Consider the following 16,766-nt stretch of genomic DNA (forward strand, 5'->3'; position numbering starts at 1 on the left):
TGGTTGGAGGGTTATCGGGCTGTCAGAAGCAGAGGGCGCGCGGCTGTCGGAGACACCAAAACATCTGGACATCTGTCTCAGACTGAAATAAAAACTCTCCACTTGAGGGTTTGTGTCATTTAGTACTTACCCTGATAATTTTACTGGAAACGGTCCAAGAGGTGTGAAGAATGCGTCGCACCTCAGCTTGGATTGGCTGGGCGCTGTGTCTGTGCGCATCTTTGGCCATGGGCGCGCAGGACTACCCCGAGGACGACGAGATGATCCTGGATCTGATCCGTGAGGACGGGACTCAGCCTGAATCCGGAGCCGAGCCCGCTGCTGAGTTTCTCAGGTGCAACAAGGTAAGAATGGCTGTGTCAGAGGCGCTGGAGCGCACCGTCTCCGGACCTCCAACAGCCTGTCACCGCCTGTTTCTACCTGAGTTTGAGCATCAGACAAGTTTTAAGACTTTATTTGTTTATTGTAAAGATTTCACTCTTTATTAATGAAGGATCTCGGCCTTATAGTAAGCCATTACGGCTGCAATTCTATGTGATCTTTTTTACGTAGGCTACCTAACCTTTTGAAAGAATTAGTCATTTCCCCTGTAAATGCGCTGGGACAGAGCACCTGTACCCTATTCCCTGTGCTGTGCTCCAGGCAGCATGGCGCATGCCCGGTCAGTACCTGGTCATACTGCGACAGGGGACTCACGAGTCTCACGTCCAGAGGACCATCCGGAGGCTGAGAGCCAAAGCGGCCAGGAGAGGCTACCTGCTGGAGATCCTGCAGACCTACTCCGGAGCTCTGCATGGCTTCCTGGTCAAGATGAGCAGTGACGTCCTTCACCTGGTAACTGCTTCACCTGTCAGCAGGCTGCTGCTCACCACAGAAACCTAAGATGTGGCAGTGAATTTAAAAAATATATAATCAATCAATCAATAAATCAATCAATCAATCACTGCCATTTGGAATCATTCAAATGTTGGAATATTAATGTTGCTATAACACCTAAAAGACACATGAGTATCAGGTAAAAAGTCCAAGTTACAAAGGTGGACAGACAGGTTCATCCTTTTACACTCAGCCTCCTGTCTGTGCAGCCTTTTGTGTCTTTGTTTCAGACCCACAATAAAAATGTGATTGTGTGTTCCTGTCAGGCCGTGAAGCTCCCTCACGTCCACTACATAGAGGAGGACTCGTCCGTCTTTGCTCAGAGCGCCCCCTGGAACCTTCAGAGGCTACTGCAGCCTCACGGCAGCACCTCTGAAAATGGAACGTACCAACCTCCCAGTGAGTCCGTGTCTGTTTCTTACACACACACACACAGACAGACACACGCACGGACACGCACCTTAAGTAATTATGATCCAAATCCACACATTGTCTGTCCTCTGCAGATGATGGACGGATGGCGGAGGTGTATCTGATGGATGGCAGTGTTCAGATGTCTCACAGGGAGGTTGAAGGACGAGTACTCATCACAGACTTCAACAATGTCCCTGAGGAGGACGGAGTCAGGGTTCATAGACAGGTCTCTCTCTCTCTCTCTCACACACACACACACACACACGCACACACACACACGCACACGCACGCACACACACACGCACACACACAGGTTCCATCATTTTGTCCAACCCTCTCTCCTCTACAGGCCAGTCAGTGTGACAGTCACGGCACACACGTTGCTGGGGTTGTGAGTGGCTCGGACTCTGGTGTCGCTCGAGGTGCTGGTGTTAACCTGGTCCGTGTGCTCAACTGTCAGGGGAAAGGGACCGTATCAGGAGCTCTGGCAGGTAGGACTCCCTCTGAACTCCTGTACTGTGGACAGGTTGTTGTGCGTAATGACCAGTGCCACGCAGCGCTGTCCACCGGGTGCAGACACATGCCTTCAGTAAGCCCTGCAGCTCTTTGCATTCATGCCGTGAATCCATTCAGAGAAGTCCTTTCGCATGAGAAGCAGGTGTGGAAGTGGAGCTGCTGCTGCTGCATGTAATCATTGTCATTACGCAACAGACGGTGTTTCCATTTTTCTGGACTGTGTCCTGTCCCGTTCAGGTATGGAGTATATCCGAGCAGCTTTACTGGCCCGTCCGGTGGGTGCAGTGGTTGTTCTGCTGCCTTTCGTCGGAGGCTTCAGTCGCTCATTAAACACAGCCTGTCGGGACATGGTGGCTAACGGTGCTGTGGTCATCGCTGCTGCTGGGAATTACAGAGACGATGCCTGCCTCTACTCGCCAGCTTCAGAGCCTGAGGTTACAGAACACTGTAAATAACCCAGGGCCGCCATTTACACACTATCTGACCCACACACAAACTTTATACCTCAACTGTTTGTGTGTGCAGGTCATCACAGTAGGGGCAGTTAACGCAGCCGACCAGCTGATGTCACAGGGAGCAGGTGGCACTAACTTCGGCCGCTGCGTTGATTTGTTCGCGCCTGGCGATGACATCGTTAGTGCCAGCAGCGACTGCAGCACCTGTTTTACCACCAGAGGTGGAACCTCCCAAGCTGCTGCTCATGCTGCAGGTACACACACACAATGTGAAAACAAACAAATAAATAAATCACACTAAAAAGAAAGCAATCCATTCGTGTAGCTGCAGTAAGTGCTTCACCTTTTGGTTTGTACGTGTGCAGGTGTAGCAGCAGTGATGCTGTCGTCCAATCAGAACATGTCACCGGTGCAGGTGCTGCAGATGATGCTGCGTTACTCCGTCAGCAACACAATCAACCTCCTCTCTCTGTCTGACACACATCGTCTCACTACTCCAAACCTGGTAGCAGCCATGCCTCCTGCCAACAGCACAACAGGTCAGTGAACCACAAACCGAAACGCGAAACACGCAGAAATAAACACACGCGTATGTATTATGGACAGTATTATAATGTGTGTGCAGATGAGGAGCTGCTGTGCAGGTCCGTGTGGTCAGAGAGGTCAGGAGCGGCGAGCACCGACAGGGCTGCCAGTCGCTGTCGCCGAGGAGAGGAGATGATGGGCTGCAGCAGCTACGCTCCTGGTGGTGTTCCTGCGGGAGAAACCATCACTGTGAGTTCAAACACATCTGTTATTATCTGAAACCTAACTGTATGAAACACCTGAGCTAAAGTCTAATAACACCAAAGGTTGATAAACCTCCATCTCGGTGTGTTTAAGACGAACAGCGAGCAGATGGAGTGTGTTGCCTATAACGGCCCGGGGGTCAAAGGTGTGTACGCTGTGGCCCGCTGCTGTGCGGTAAGCAGTCTGCAGTGCCGGGCCCATGCGAGTCCTGAGCCCGGGCAAGACCCCGAGTGTGTCAGCCCACAGTATCACCTGAGCGGTAAGTCACGCCTTCATGCTTCAGTCTGGCTGGAGATGCTATTTTTTTTGTGAGTGGAGTTTATAGGTATAGTTTGACATGAAATATTCATATTCTTTCTGAAACGCTATGCTAAATATGGAACTAGTGGTTAGCTTAGCACAGCACAAAGACTGGAAACAGGTGGAAACAGTTAGCATGGCTCTGACAAACCCCAGGAAAAGATTTAAGAGATATCACTGCTCCCGTCCAGGAAATAGTCCCCCACCATAAAACCACAACTTCTTTGTTGTTACTGTTTGTTTTTGTATTAAACACACAACATGTCCATCAGTGACTTTTACAGGTTCTGGTATGTAAACTCTGTAACTCCTGGACAGAGCCCAGCTAAGATGTTTGCCTGTTTCCAGTCTTTATGCTAAGCTAGGCTAACTGTGGCCTGCCTTCAGCTTTAGTTGCATCAGGCTTCTCACCCAGCAGTCACATTAGTACTGTATATAAATTGCCCTCCAAAGCAAGTACAAGCCTCTGATGTGGCTGCATTGCGAACATCATGGTGAACTATGCCAGTTACCATGGAAATCACTCTGAAAGGAAAATGTACTCCTGCTTGTCTAAATACCAGCTGCTGCCTGTGTGTGGTATAGAGCATCACTTAAATGGTTTCTAACTTGACATTATATCCCTCATGTGTCGCCTTCATGATGACTCAAGTGTGGAGGACGGATCAGTGCTTGCCTGAGACTCACAAATGGACAATATTTGAAAAATGAGTTGTTTAAACCCACGTAAACACGCAGCTCCCTCCTCTCCTCTCCTCTCTAGGGTGCACGTCTTGGTCCGCTGCTCAGGTCTCGTCGAACTCCCGGCCACATCATGGTGATCGGAGACGCTGCGTTGTGAAAGAGGGGGTGACATCTCATGCCCTGTGCTGCCATGCTCCATCTCTGGAGTGCCACCTGTTGGAGAACACATCAGCTGATAAAGACCAGGTGAGTAATTTAAACATGAACACCAGAGAAATGCCTTCGATGCCTCTCTCAGATATTTTTAAAGTTTTATACCATTTAAAGTTGGTGTTCTTCTCCTGCAGGTCGAGGTGTCCTGTCCCTCCGGCTGGACTCTGACAGACTGTAACGCCGTCTCTCAGGGCTCTGCTATCTTGGAGCCTGTTGCTAAGGGCAACAGTTGCCGTGTCCACGGTGCCACAGGAGCTGATGGGGCAGCAGGCATCGCAGTCTGCTGTCGTGTCAGACCACCGGAGCAGCCCGCCATGGCTCCTCAGTGATCTGGTCTCACACCACCTTGATGTCCCACACCCTGAGAACAGCTCTGACATCTCTCTAACACAGTGTTGGTGTCTTTGTCTTTCATCAGCTTTGACGTCCTGAATACCAAACATTCATGTGTGACTGAAAGCACTTCTGCTAAGCTCTTGGTGTGTGTTTCAGACGTAGGATTAGGTCAAAATATCAGTCTTATAAATGTTGTGTCCTCTAGTACAACTTGTATACCATATCACACAGTAAAATGTCATACATATTTTTGTATCTTTTTACAAAACAAGAATAATAATAAAAAAAACAGGCTTGTGATTTTTTTTTAAATAATGGCCCAGTTATATTTATCCTATAGTGTCTGTTTGCTTTTTTTACAAACTGATGAGCTGAATCTAAATGAAATTAAAATGTAATAATTCACTTAACAATCTATAAAAACAGATTATGACAGTTCTTTAAAACTTGGGTATGAGTATAGGCTGTGTATATGACCCAGTGAGGAGAGCTTCAACACATAAAACACAGCTCCTAACCACAGGATGTCCAAATAATCAACCCCCGTCACAGCAGACATTTTGACTCATCGTTGTAGGAGAAGCACAGATGTTAGTAATAACATTAACAATGGCTCTGTTATGTTCAAGTGTCACAGTAAACCCTGACAGTGTGACAGTGTGCCAGCCTGAATAATACCAGTACCCCGAGAGAGAAGCAGCTAAATGGAACTCAACCTTTCAAATATTATTAACACCTGTGCTCCTTTTCGGACAAGTCAAAATGTCCTCTGTGAAAAAGGCCTTTGAAAAGACAGCACAGATCATAAGGCAGAGGAGTGTGTTTTCAGCTCTGACTGTGGGTCGAGGACGAGGACGGCTCAGTCAGGGAGCAGCACAGCTCTGTGTAATCAGCCTGATGAGCAGCCTGCTTAATAAACCCTGCGGTCGCTTTGTTTCGCATTTGGTTTGGAACGGCAGGTGCACACGCACACAACACGTTAAAGAACTGACTTCAAGGAAAACCTTCCACTCCCTGCCTGAGTACAACACATTTGTCTGTACTTGTCTGCCTAATCAAAATAAATGGACTTTTAAAAAAAAAATTGACAAAAAAGAAAATAGTCTGTGTCATGACAACCAAGCACGCACGCTGGGCTTCAATCCTGGTCGTTACTGATTCATAAAGATGGATGGCTTCAGTGTGGGGAGCACCAGGGGGATATCCACCTAGCGCTGCCAGCTGTGGTGCGCTGATGAGTGGAACGAAGTTTGATTGCGACGGGAAACCTGATCTCATTAAAGCTCCAGTAATGTAACTGCTTCATGACAGATGCCTTATCAGTGAACGGATTATTTTTTAACAAGAATATAAACAGGAATTGTACAAGAGTGGAGGATGTGGAGCTCACTTGTGTGTCTTCGCTCAGTCCAATTAGTCCGTTACCTGCAGACAGATGTGGGATGAGGTGCTGAGGGGGAATCTTGTGACTGTCAACATATAAAAGGTACAAAGGAAAACGAACATGCACCAATATTATTTAAGGCATTAAGAAATAAAGCAGTGAATAGTGTGAATAAGTATGTCTGTAAACATACATAAAAACAATGTTTACAAAAGGTTGTGCATTCCAGTTTATTTTATATCAAATTTCCCCTTAATCAAACTCTGATGTACAAATTAAAACTGAGTTTTAACATGCATTACAGAATCCTGCGATGGCAGAAGTGAATTTTCAAAGTTGAATGACAGTAAAAACCCGTATAGATGCCAATCCCCACCCACGCGCTGACCCATCCCTCCCTGCATCCCAGGATTAAAACAAAAAAACTGTTCTGAAGTTTTTTTTTTTCTCTTTTTTTAAGTAGCTATGGTGATGGAGAAAAAAAAAAGGGGGGGGGGGGGGGGGGGGGGGGCGGCAAACCTAGAACAGACTCTTGGCTGAATGCAACTCATGTTGCCATGGCCATGTATCACTTGGCACAGACTGCATGCAGCTCCATCAGACAGCACGTAACCAGCCACAGAGAGGAAGGGGCGTGTGTTGGTGACAGGAAGTGCTTATGACCAAGTTACACAGCAAACAACACAGGGGGCTGTTTTTTTTTTTCCTTTCTCTGTCACACAGAAAAGACAAACTTCACCGCCACTTACTGCCACACATGCAAATGTGCCGGAGAGCACGACGTGACATTCACATCTAGTGAGATGGAGATGAAAAATGGAGTGGAGTCGGGGGGGGGGGGGGCAAAACAACGTCTTCCCTCACCTCAGGCTCTGAGGACACAGAGGAGCCTCTGTGGACTGATCACATGAGGACTCCTGACAGAAAACCATTTTGCATGATTGCTTCATAGGTCCTCACACTGTAAACATTGACCTGTTAAAGCTGAGAGCTAGTCTGCTGAGCTAACGCAGGCTCATGTCTTCAGAATGTCTGAATGAAAAAGAGGCTTCCTTAAAACTATCTAGCACAAATCAGTATCTACAAAGTGTCTCCGCTTGCGTGCAGAGTGAAAAGAAGCAGCATATTTCCGTCACCAAAACTCTGTCCTGTCACCTAAACCCTGTTTTATTGGGGTGAAACTTACAGCCCCACCCTCCCCCCTTTACACACACAGAATCAACAACCCACAGTTACATTCCTACAATCCTTTGTCACAACACACAGAGGAAATTTTCCCTGTATTATTTTGGGTCTAATGAAGATGAAGAAGCCCTGTTGCACTCCTACAGCGAGACTATTTGGTGTCACGGTGAGGACAGGTGGAGCAGACGTTAACACACCACGGGGGAGGAGAGCGATCGGGAGGTTAAGGCACTTCAAGTCTCCCGATGACCGGGGTGGGGGACGATGGACACGCAAGTGTTGTTTGTGAGTGAAACTAGAGCTACATTTGGGTTCAGCTCCTCTGTGTGTGTGTGTGTGTGTGTGTTTCCAAATGCAGACAAAAGCAAAAAAAAAAAAAAAAAAAAGGCAAAGCAAAAAGAAAACTCCACTGGAACAAAAAAAAAAAAAATCAAACCTGATAAAGCAGAGGTAACAGTGAGGCGAGGAGGACCTGTTCCTTGTGTTTCTGAGCAAAGTGAGTGAGTGACACACGCAAGTTCTATCATAGTGTGTTATTCTTTGTGTGTGTGTGTGTGTAACCTTGGCACCTAAAAATAAAACATGCTCCTGAGCTCCCCTTCAGTTGGCACTGATGGCCCACCACGGCTGATCTGTGCACTTCCAGGTCAGCTTTTCTCGCATAAGGCTTGAGTCCCTAAACATCCTCTCCAATATTCAATCCATCCAGAGTTCAAGAAAAGTGGCAAAGAGGAAATAAAACACAGCAATGAAAAGAATAAAATCCAGCGCAATGAGGCTGCCTGTCAGCGAGAAGAAGAAGTAGAGGGAGAGTGCTGACCGTGGCACTGCTGCATGTTTCAGATCTGCTGAGGGCCTGGATCTGTCCTGTTTCTAGGACAGCGCCGGCCCCATACTGCGTCCCCATGGCCCCACTGTGGTCGCCATGGGTCAAAGGTTAAGTCACAGGCAGAGTGGCTTGCTATCAGGTCTTCAATGTGTCTGCGTAAGTGGCACTGAAACTAGAACTTGTTAAAAGCAAAAGAAGAGGAGCACGTGAGCGTGAGGAGGCTCTGGAGGAACTGACCAGCACTGCTGAACGCCACAATACACTGGGCTGGACTATAAAGTGCATGCTGAACCCCCACCCCCTCCCAAGTGCTCCTGCGTGGAGGTGTTCCTGTACAGGTGCACGTGTGTGTCTGTTAAGTTCCTCTAGAGCAGCTAACGTGACCTCTTGCTGTTTGCATGGCTGTGGAGAAGAGCACAGGAGACTTTAAAATATTATTTTACACTGGAAATTACACCTATGGAACAAATCTTTACAATATGAATATGTCTACGTAGATACATTGGCAAATATGAGCAGAAAATTGTTAAAACACAACCCAAACCCATCCTCCAGCTCGCTGTCATTCTGAGTGAATGAATGAATAAAAGGATAAACTCAAGTCATCCGTGATTGTGGAGGGGTTTTTGCACTTCCCACCGTAATCAACTCTGCTGCCCTTAATGATAATGCATCTCCATCATCGCCTTGGCTGCTCTGAAAGGAAGTAATTTATGATTTATTCATAGCTCCTTCGTTGCCGTAGCGACCGAGAGAAAGAGTGTTCTGATTGGCTTGTTGTGGAGTCCTAAATGTCCCGACCAATCAGAGGCGAAGTGCAGCCCTTTCGACTGGCTGCCCGGAGCTGTGCCGCCTCTCCTTCGGAGGGATCCTGCTGGTTGGAGGAGCTAGGGGTCAACATCTTCTAGATCGCTCTTCGACTCGCCGAGCATCATGGGAGACTCGGACCCCTGGGACAGAGACAAAAGTGCACACTCAATATGAGCCGAGAGGAACAAATGTGGAACATCTTTGTGCTAGGCAGTGACAGTGGGATTATAATTTCAATACAACACACTCATTATCTGCAGCGTTCACGCCTGTGCCAAAACAAGTCTGACAGCCCTGTGTGGTGTGGGCATCCTGACAGGCGCAGCAGGAGTCAGAGAAGAATGGAGCAAACGTGGGAGGCAACAAACTGCCTTTACAGCTCTTGACAGAAACCAGCGAGATGTTCCATTTTCGATCCATTCTTCTCTGGCTGGCTGCGTGAACTGACGCAGTGAGTCACGTACAAAGCCCACTCTGCCGAGCAGCGAGCGGCGCTGTGTCTGAGGGCTACCTGTCGGAGGCTGCGGTCGGCGTTTTCATTTGCTGGGCTGCCGTCAGAGCCGTTACTGCTGCCAGACTGCTCCTTCTCGTTTAACAACGCTGTGGCATAGGCCAAGGTATCCTGCAGAGTGACACACACACACAGACACACACACACACACACACACAGAGGGGAAAAACAAACAGCACATACAACTGAGTGTGCGTATGTGATTGACTGGTGGTGTTGGTGGAACTGGAGGGGGGTCACATCATGCTGATATCCAGTGTTATTACAGTATTTCTGTGTGTGTGTGTGTACCTGTGCAGAGATCGTGCGCTGGAAGGTTTTGTTGGTGGATGTCTCATTGGAGACGTTGCTCTGTGGAGTCCAGTAATGTTCTGTCATCTGAGGGCAGAGGGAATATGATCAAAAATACAATGAGCGTACAGGATTTAATAAAAACTATTTAATCACAGTGTATGAAATGCTAATTCTCGAGGTCTAAGGCAGTGATTCCCAAGAAAGAAAAAAGAAAAAGAAATTACGATTAAAAAACAGAGTCGGCTGTAAACCTGAACGTCATGTGACTGAGATTGTGAGAGTGAATAAACAGCTGGATAAATGTCTGAAATAGTTTGTTAAAAGTAACTGAAAGGAAGCAGTGTGAGTTAACCAAACAGACGCTTTGACTGTATGAAAACAATCCTGTAACAACTTCTGTATAATGAACAGTATTAAAATCTATTCAACCGACCACAACAATGACCTCGGTTTGACTTCGGCTACGGATCTTCATTATGCATCACCCCCGATCTCGCTATTCCCTCGTTTCCTGCCACCTATCTACAGTCAATCTTATATATACATGAAAACGCTAAAAAACAAACAACCAAAACCAAAATGTAATACCCTGATCCATGTAGTGACACAGTGTTTTATATACTTGCCTTTTTCTGTAGCCACTGCACTGCCCAGCTCCAGTGACCAGACAAGTCCTTGAAGTAATCCTTGGCTGGAGGACACCTGGTGGGAAAATTGAAATTATGTTACCCTGCTCATCTGTCAAAACAAAATAAAAATCAGGAAAGAATCACCCACAATTTACATGACATACATGCACAATTCTTATTCCTATACAACCACGACCTCTGACTCTTATATGTACTCACTTCTGGGCTAATGTAACCAGGAACTTCACACACTGGTAGCAGCGCCTGCTGTCCATATTGTTGCTCTGGTGCATTAAAGCTGTAAGAAAGAGAGAGAGAGTGCTCGGTTAGGATTTTATATATTCATTAAATCCTTTTAATATGCACAAAATCTGAGGATGTTGCCAACCGGCATGGCAGTCTACCAACAGAGTTAATAAGAAAAACATTACGGTGCAGATGACTGTAAAGGGGCTACGAGATGGATGTTCTCTCTGTTTTAGTCCACTGCTGTGGGCATTAGAGTAAAAACAACAAAAACAAAAACAACAACGTCAGGCATACCTAACAGGCCTTTGTCTGACTCAAAAGCATACTTGAGTCTCTGGGTTTGCAGAGGGTCTTCCACAACCTGAGGTAAAAGATTTACCTGAGGTTAGCAACAAAGATCATGGCGGCGATTAAACAGTTCTAAAAAGATCAAGAAGTGAAGGGTCACTGATGACTGACGACTGATGGCTGTCACTCACTAGTAGCTCCTGCAGCATCTGAAAAATGTTCTTCAGTTCATGAGGTGGAGCCGTCTCCAGCTGGGTCTGTAACACACCAAGCATGCAGGAAAATTTCAAACAAAGAACACTTCTCGTTTACTAAACGTCTGTCAGCTCTGGCAGCCGGTTCTCTGAGGTTTTCAGAGTCGTCCTTTTACCTTGAGTAGCTGCAGCACACCCAGGGAGAAGGGCTCGTTACAGTACGAGCAGTAGGTCACCATCTCTATCAGGAGGGACAGTGGACCTGACAACTCACGCATGGCAAACATCACCTGGTAGATATTCACAAAGAAGAACACAAAAGAGAACATCAGTCAAGCCTTCTGATGTTTGTCCAGATCTCACAGCCCATGAGCCCAAATGGACTGCCTGATTCTTCTCCTGTATGTTTCCCGTGTCATTAGTGAAAACGTACATTTCAGTTTGAAATCATCTTTGTTGTTGGTTTGTATGTTACCTCGAGAAGGTAAGGCTGTCCCTCTGGAGTGAAGAGTGAGGTCAGGATATCCGAGTGGAGGGGGAGGAGTGGGGTGGAGGATGGGACGTTACTCACACGCAGTTTAAACCCTCCTGGAGCTACAAGGGACACCAGGCGAAAAGTTAAAAGTCAGAAAACATTAGCCGTGCCTTGTGTGTCTTTACGTGAGTGTGAGAAAAAAAGATGTGACGTAAGCGTCTCACCATGTGTCCGCTGCGGGCTGAGGTCAGAGTGCAGAGTGATGAGGGCCAGAGTGCTATGGAGGTGAAGGAACTCTCGAGCCTGAGCCGGACTCCACCGCCGGTTCTGTTAAAACACACACCGGTAAAATTTGACAACAATCAAACTTTGGGCAATAAAAGCTATTAATCTGCCCTTCTTGCATCTTAAATCATTATTTCACTTTTTTTTAAAAATGCAGAACAAATTAACAATTCAAAACTACATTTACATTTTAAGCATTTTTGGATCTTCTTGTTTAAGTGACACACAGTGAGCAAAAAGGTAGAATATAAAAGCTCTTAAGGCTGAGAGTGAAATCGCGTAGGCACCAAACAGAGATTATCATTGTGTTTCAAGGAACCAAGACATAGGTCTATACACTTTATATTACTGTATGCAGCTCTACCTGGTTATTCTGCCTATTGGGCCCCAACAGGAAGATGAGCATCCGGCGATAAGCTGAATGTTTCAACAACAACTGACAAGAACCACAACCCTGAGAGAGAACAGAAGGACAAAACAGTCAGTCATCTATTTGTGGAGTAGATTTAATGTTTATACTTGCCACACTAAAGAGTGTAGAAACATCGCAATCTGCTTGTCTGTTGCCGTTTTATTACCCTCTGAGCGAAGTTACTGAAGAGGCTGAAGTACTGCGCACAGTTTTTCACATTCTCAGGAACGTCTTTGTCCAATAAGGACAGCAGGGCGTCGGTCAAACTGTCCAATCCAGGGTCTCCGAAGTGAAGAGCGCTCTCCAGGGTCTTTTGGAGGATGGATGCGACCACCACCCTCACCTCCCTCACGCTGCACTCCAACAGACAAACCCTGAGAAACGATGAGCGGAATGAATGGAAGGGATGAAACACCTGGTGTCTCCCGTTTATTACCTGAATTATGGTGGTCTAATTTGTCCCACCACAGTTATATAATGTTATATAATGAAACAATAATCAGCATTTCCGCTACAATATCAACAACCGCAATATATTGATTTTCTGCTTATTTTTTAAACTATTTCAAATGGGTAAAATCTTATTTCATTGTAGAGCTGTGTGCAGTGCATTGACCCAGCCTTTCTTGCTCTCCACTCTCTCTTTCTCTCTCTCACACGGACAATGTGATAATGATGTGTAAAAATCCTAAACTGTCTTTTGTGAAAAGGCGGTGATAATCCAGAGAATAAGGCCGAAGAAAGACAGCAGCTTGATTGCGTGCAGGAAAAAAAAAAACACTTGTGGGTTTGCCCTTGAGACACACAGCTGAGTGCGACACTGTGCGCCTCCTTTCTGTGGGAAGGGCCGTGTGGTATGTAAAGGGGGCTGGGATGAGCTGCTGCCTAAACGTCCGATGCTTGACAACCAATCGTAGCCTTAGAAGCATATGATCACCCCATGCTCTAAACACAGAGCAGTGTGAGACAACACCTTTCTCCAAAACACACTTTTTGGGAAACTATCCTCTGACTCTACATGCTTACATTCCACAGACTGACCTGCTCTTTCAGCCAATCAGCATCCAGGGAGTGAGCAACACGCACACAGGTGTTTTTAATACCCCTGCTGTCAGTGCAGACGCGATTATGAAGAGTGCTCCAGAGGCTTGAATGGTTTTTGTGTTTGTTTTTGTAATTAACCCATGTTATATTCCCAGGTAAAGCTCCTACGTGTGTTAGCATGTGTGCCTGAGTGAGAATGAAGCTTCAGCAGCTGCGGCTGCATTAGCAGGGTGGAATTATTTGACCCTGGCCAGAGAGTTCAGCGTGTATTGATTAGAATGAAGGAGCAATGCTTGGAGCTGCCAAGTCTGGAGTATCATATATCATGAGGACAAAAATGCTGCAGTGATTAAACCCAGGCCAAAGCCCTACAGTGTCTATGCTTAACTTCAGGAACTGCATAAAGCTTTAGTGATTGTGTTCTGTTGTTTCTGCTGCTGTGTTCATAAAATGCAATATGACTAATTTTACAGACAAATTTTAGAGAAACCTTTCCTGCGCCCTGTCTATTTTAATACTCTTAATCAGATGTACATGTGTTTTGTTATTAATTCCTATCTAACCTCTACTATGATATGATCACATATCACGTCAAACAGGAAAACACAATGTACCTGGTGATCTCTCGTCCTTCTGGTCCGACCAGGTACTGCACCATCCACTGGCACGCCTCGCTGCTCTTAGACAGCAGCACCTCTACTGTGGCCATCCACTCCTCTGTGTCCACCCTGTAGGAGACGGAGATGTAATGCAGGTTTAATATCGCAACTTCTGAGGGACTGTTCACAGATGTGGATGCATGTATGTGTGTGTGTACGCACCGGAGTTTCTTTTTGGTGTGCAGGTAGGTGTGGAAGAGAAAGTGAACAGCCAGCTGGAGACTCTCTTTGGCCATCGGCTGGTAGTCTGGATGCTTCAGCTTTGTCTGTAACATGCACGTTTTTTTGTTTTTTTTTAATATTTTAATAAAAAACTGATCACTGATAATTAGACTGTAGGTGCACTGTATGATGTAAATGTGGACGGAAATGCGTGCTTCCTGAGATGAGATAAACATTTCGGACTAATTGTTACACTATCTGTAATATAAATAAATCTTAATTATCAGAGTACAGTTCTACTTTGTATTTATACATAATCGGTTAAGCAAACAGACACATACAGCATTGACAGAGGCCAGAGAGAGGGTGAAGTTGAAGTAGTCGCTGTTGTAGACGTCTCTGTTCCTCATAAACTTCAGATTCTCGTCTCGCACCATCTACACGAAAGACAAATGGAGGTTAGATTCGACCGTGATTAGTCAGCATTTGTCCAGATGTTGTGGTGGTGGTGGTGGTGGTGGTGGAGACAGACAGGCACTTTAATGCTACTTTACCTGATAGATGCTGGCAGGCATCTTCTCTACAAACAGGCCCTTCTTCTCTCCCTTTCGAACCAGGCGGGTGAGGAGGGTGAGACGGTCATTGTTGGCCCTTGGGGGACGGGGAGAGGACTGCGGGGAAACATCAGGAGAGGACGGGGCAGACCTAGAAATGAAAACCATACAGCTGTGTGATGAGTGTGATGAAGAGCAGCGTTTAGGTTTTCTAATGACATGTACTAAATAAATGACTACAGCTGAGACACTTTTGAAAACATCAGCAAAGGTCCCGACTGTTGTCCGATGTATTAAAGTGGTTCTAAATTCAACATCAGGCAGAAGCTGTCAATGGCAGAAAGACGCCCTACAGCCTACAACTCTGTTATCCTGCTGACTGATGCACGTTGGTGTGGGAAGTGGTGACTGATGAACGATCGATGACCCACTGAGAACGTTCCTGAGGTAAATATTGCACTTGTTGCAGAAACTGACTCACAGCGTAAGGTCCTCAGCTTCCTGCCTCATGATGCTGACTCGGCTTTTTTTGGGCAGGACGGGGGAGTTCTGGTCGCTGATCTTCTGATAGAACAGCATGTAGGCGTTCCAGTATCTCCTCCGCACATCGGGGTATGGGTTGGCTGCGCACACACACACACACACACAAATACACGGCTTAGTGACAGAACCAACGTCGTTACACGAATGTCACAGTTTGTGTATGTTACTTACACTGGTCATAGACTTTGGGGCGGTACTCTCCTCCAAAGCACTCGTACTCCAGAGTTTCATCGTTCATGTCAAACTCCTCCACCACATTGTCATTGAACTTGTACCATCGTCCACGGGCACTTCCACTGTGAGACAAAGACAAAGGTGGACAGAGGAGAATGTCAGATTTAGATTCAAATTTACCACAATCTCCTGCCTCAGAACTGGAAACTCAGCACACACTTAAATAGGAAACCAAGACTAAAACACTAAAACTAATAAAACAAAAATGTATGAAGTGTTTCGACTCTGTTGCAGATAAATCCGGGTCTTTTCTCTTATTTCTGTATTTCTGAATTATGAAGTAGTTTGCAGTTGGATATGGCAGAAGAGATGATACAGCATACCACAAAGGACTACTGCATACAGTACACCTGATGGTGTTGTTTTCTTTGTTATTGTCTACAGGTCTTAAACCTACATAGATGTCTAATTGATATGAGGGACAACTGAATCGAGAATGTGTCTAATTTCCTGGAAAACGATCAACATCCCGAGAACAAACTTTCTTTGTTGTAATCTTAAGCAGGGATAGGAACGGGCCAGTGAGCGAGAGCAGGGTGCCAAAAATTAGCTCCTGTGGTCTCTTTACATTCCACTTCTGCAGTGAGCATTCCTGCCTTCCAGAGCCAGACATCTGGAGATGCTTACAAACTAAACCAGGAGCCCACACAAAGTCTGACGCTGTGCTCGTGTGCCCCACGGAGGTCCTCTAAATTCTGCCTGGAAAACTAAAGCAACAGATTAATGTGTTCCACTAATCACCGGTTATGTGCCTCTTACGTAAAGTAGGAACAGGAGCTGGAAAATACAGTCCACCACGTAGCTCCACCAGGCACACGAAACCATAAATGTTTTTGATTTTCAGAGAACATTAGCCATTTAAATAAGGAACTGCTGACTAGAGCGCCTCTCTTACCGCCTATCTTTAATGAAGGAGTAGTAGTGTCCGGCATGTGCCTGACCACTATGGACAACAACTCCCACAAGTTCGTAGTTCTCAGAAATGGTGACTTTCTTCCTGGGCGACCCTCCTGATGTCCCATCGCCTCGGCCCTCGCCGCCCTCTCCGCTGCAGTCTTGACGTGCCATCCCAGAGACGGTGTACGGCTCCATGTTCAACACCCAGGGGAACTGCACACCAACAATAAATCATACAGACTTGCTGTTAATCATATTCATTTTTCAATTCTGGAGTTTGGGGCGCTGTAACAAAATCAGGAAGCATATCTCAGTAAGCAGAAGTATTAGATTAGAAATATTTTGTACCCTAATCTGTTCATCATATTTGATGGAGCGTCCGCTTTCCCAGTCGAAGCCGAAGCGCATGAGGTGAATACAGAGAACACTGGGCAGGGATTTGATGCACGTTCTCTTCACTGTGGTTCTCTGTGCAGAGGAACAAATAAAGACACGTGTTAGAAACACATAAAACCAGTGTGGCAGAGTGAAAGCCACGCAGAGCA

The 16,766-nt window shown here is 46.2% G+C and overlaps 2 protein-coding genes across 5 annotated transcripts in view; one reads left to right on the forward strand and one right to left on the reverse strand.

The window, feature by feature from the left end:
• Nucleotides 1-39: 39 nt before the first annotated feature.
• pcsk9 (proprotein convertase subtilisin/kexin type 9) lies at nt 40-4,817 on the forward strand. 2 transcript variants are annotated; one of them, XM_041039803.1, is made up of 12 exons: nt 40-344; nt 643-834; nt 1,143-1,275; nt 1,383-1,516; nt 1,640-1,781; nt 2,044-2,240; nt 2,332-2,515; nt 2,627-2,800; nt 2,887-3,035; nt 3,144-3,309; nt 4,114-4,280; nt 4,382-4,817. In XM_041039803.1, exons 1-12 carry the CDS (start codon nt 171-173, stop codon nt 4,574-4,576), a joined length of 2,007 nt encoding a protein of 668 aa, XP_040895737.1. In that variant the 5' UTR covers nt 40-170; the 3' UTR covers nt 4,577-4,817. The 2 variants fall into 2 exon arrangements, with proteins under 2 accessions (XP_040895737.1, XP_040895738.1); XM_041039804.1 differs by having other exon boundaries at nt 4,362-4,494.
• Nucleotides 4,818-6,433: 1,616 nt separating this feature from the next.
• Nucleotides 6,434-16,766, reverse strand: part of usp24 (ubiquitin specific peptidase 24) — a 29,764-nt gene continuing 19,431 nt past the window's right edge. For all 3 annotated transcript variants that reach the window (XM_041039802.1, XM_041039801.1, XM_041039800.1), the window contains 20 exons: nt 16,570-16,689; nt 16,220-16,434; nt 15,262-15,386; nt 15,029-15,170; nt 14,548-14,698; nt 14,335-14,430; nt 13,994-14,097; nt 13,787-13,900; nt 12,295-12,502; nt 12,081-12,170; nt 11,656-11,758; nt 11,432-11,550; nt 11,133-11,246; nt 10,954-11,019; nt 10,769-10,835; nt 10,445-10,523; nt 10,223-10,298; nt 9,594-9,680; nt 9,303-9,413; nt 6,434-8,931 (listed from right to left, as the gene is read on the reverse strand). In XM_041039802.1, coding sequence (XP_040895736.1) covers nt 8,869-8,931; nt 9,303-9,413; nt 9,594-9,680; nt 10,223-10,298; nt 10,445-10,523; nt 10,769-10,835; nt 10,954-11,019; nt 11,133-11,246; nt 11,432-11,550; nt 11,656-11,758; nt 12,081-12,170; nt 12,295-12,502; nt 13,787-13,900; nt 13,994-14,097; nt 14,335-14,430; nt 14,548-14,698; nt 15,029-15,170; nt 15,262-15,386; nt 16,220-16,434; nt 16,570-16,689 — 2,250 coding nt within the window. In that variant the 3' untranslated portion in view covers nt 6,434-8,868. The remainder of the gene's footprint in view (nt 8,932-9,302; nt 9,414-9,593; nt 9,681-10,222; nt 10,299-10,444; nt 10,524-10,768; nt 10,836-10,953; nt 11,020-11,132; nt 11,247-11,431; nt 11,551-11,655; nt 11,759-12,080; nt 12,171-12,294; nt 12,503-13,786; nt 13,901-13,993; nt 14,098-14,334; nt 14,431-14,547; nt 14,699-15,028; nt 15,171-15,261; nt 15,387-16,219; nt 16,435-16,569; nt 16,690-16,766) is intronic.

This window comes from Toxotes jaculatrix, chromosome 6 (genome assembly GCF_017976425.1).
Source record: "Toxotes jaculatrix isolate fToxJac2 chromosome 6, fToxJac2.pri, whole genome shotgun sequence".
In the NCBI taxonomy this organism is placed as follows: domain Eukaryota; kingdom Metazoa; phylum Chordata; class Actinopteri; family Toxotidae; genus Toxotes; species Toxotes jaculatrix.

Bases quoted from the DNA above. Each gene is read 5' to 3' on its own strand.
- pcsk9 (XM_041039803.1), top strand. From the start codon at position 171: ATGCGTCGCACCTCAGCTTGGATTGGCTGGGCGCTGTGTCTGTGCGCA. The intron at 345-642 runs GTAAGAATGGCT...GCTGTGCTCCAG, and splicing joins AGTTTCTCAGGTGCAACAAG to GCAGCATGGCGCATGCCCGG. The intron at 3,310-4,113 runs GTAAGTCACGCC...TCTCCTCTCTAG, and splicing joins CCCACAGTATCACCTGAGCG to GGTGCACGTCTTGGTCCGCT.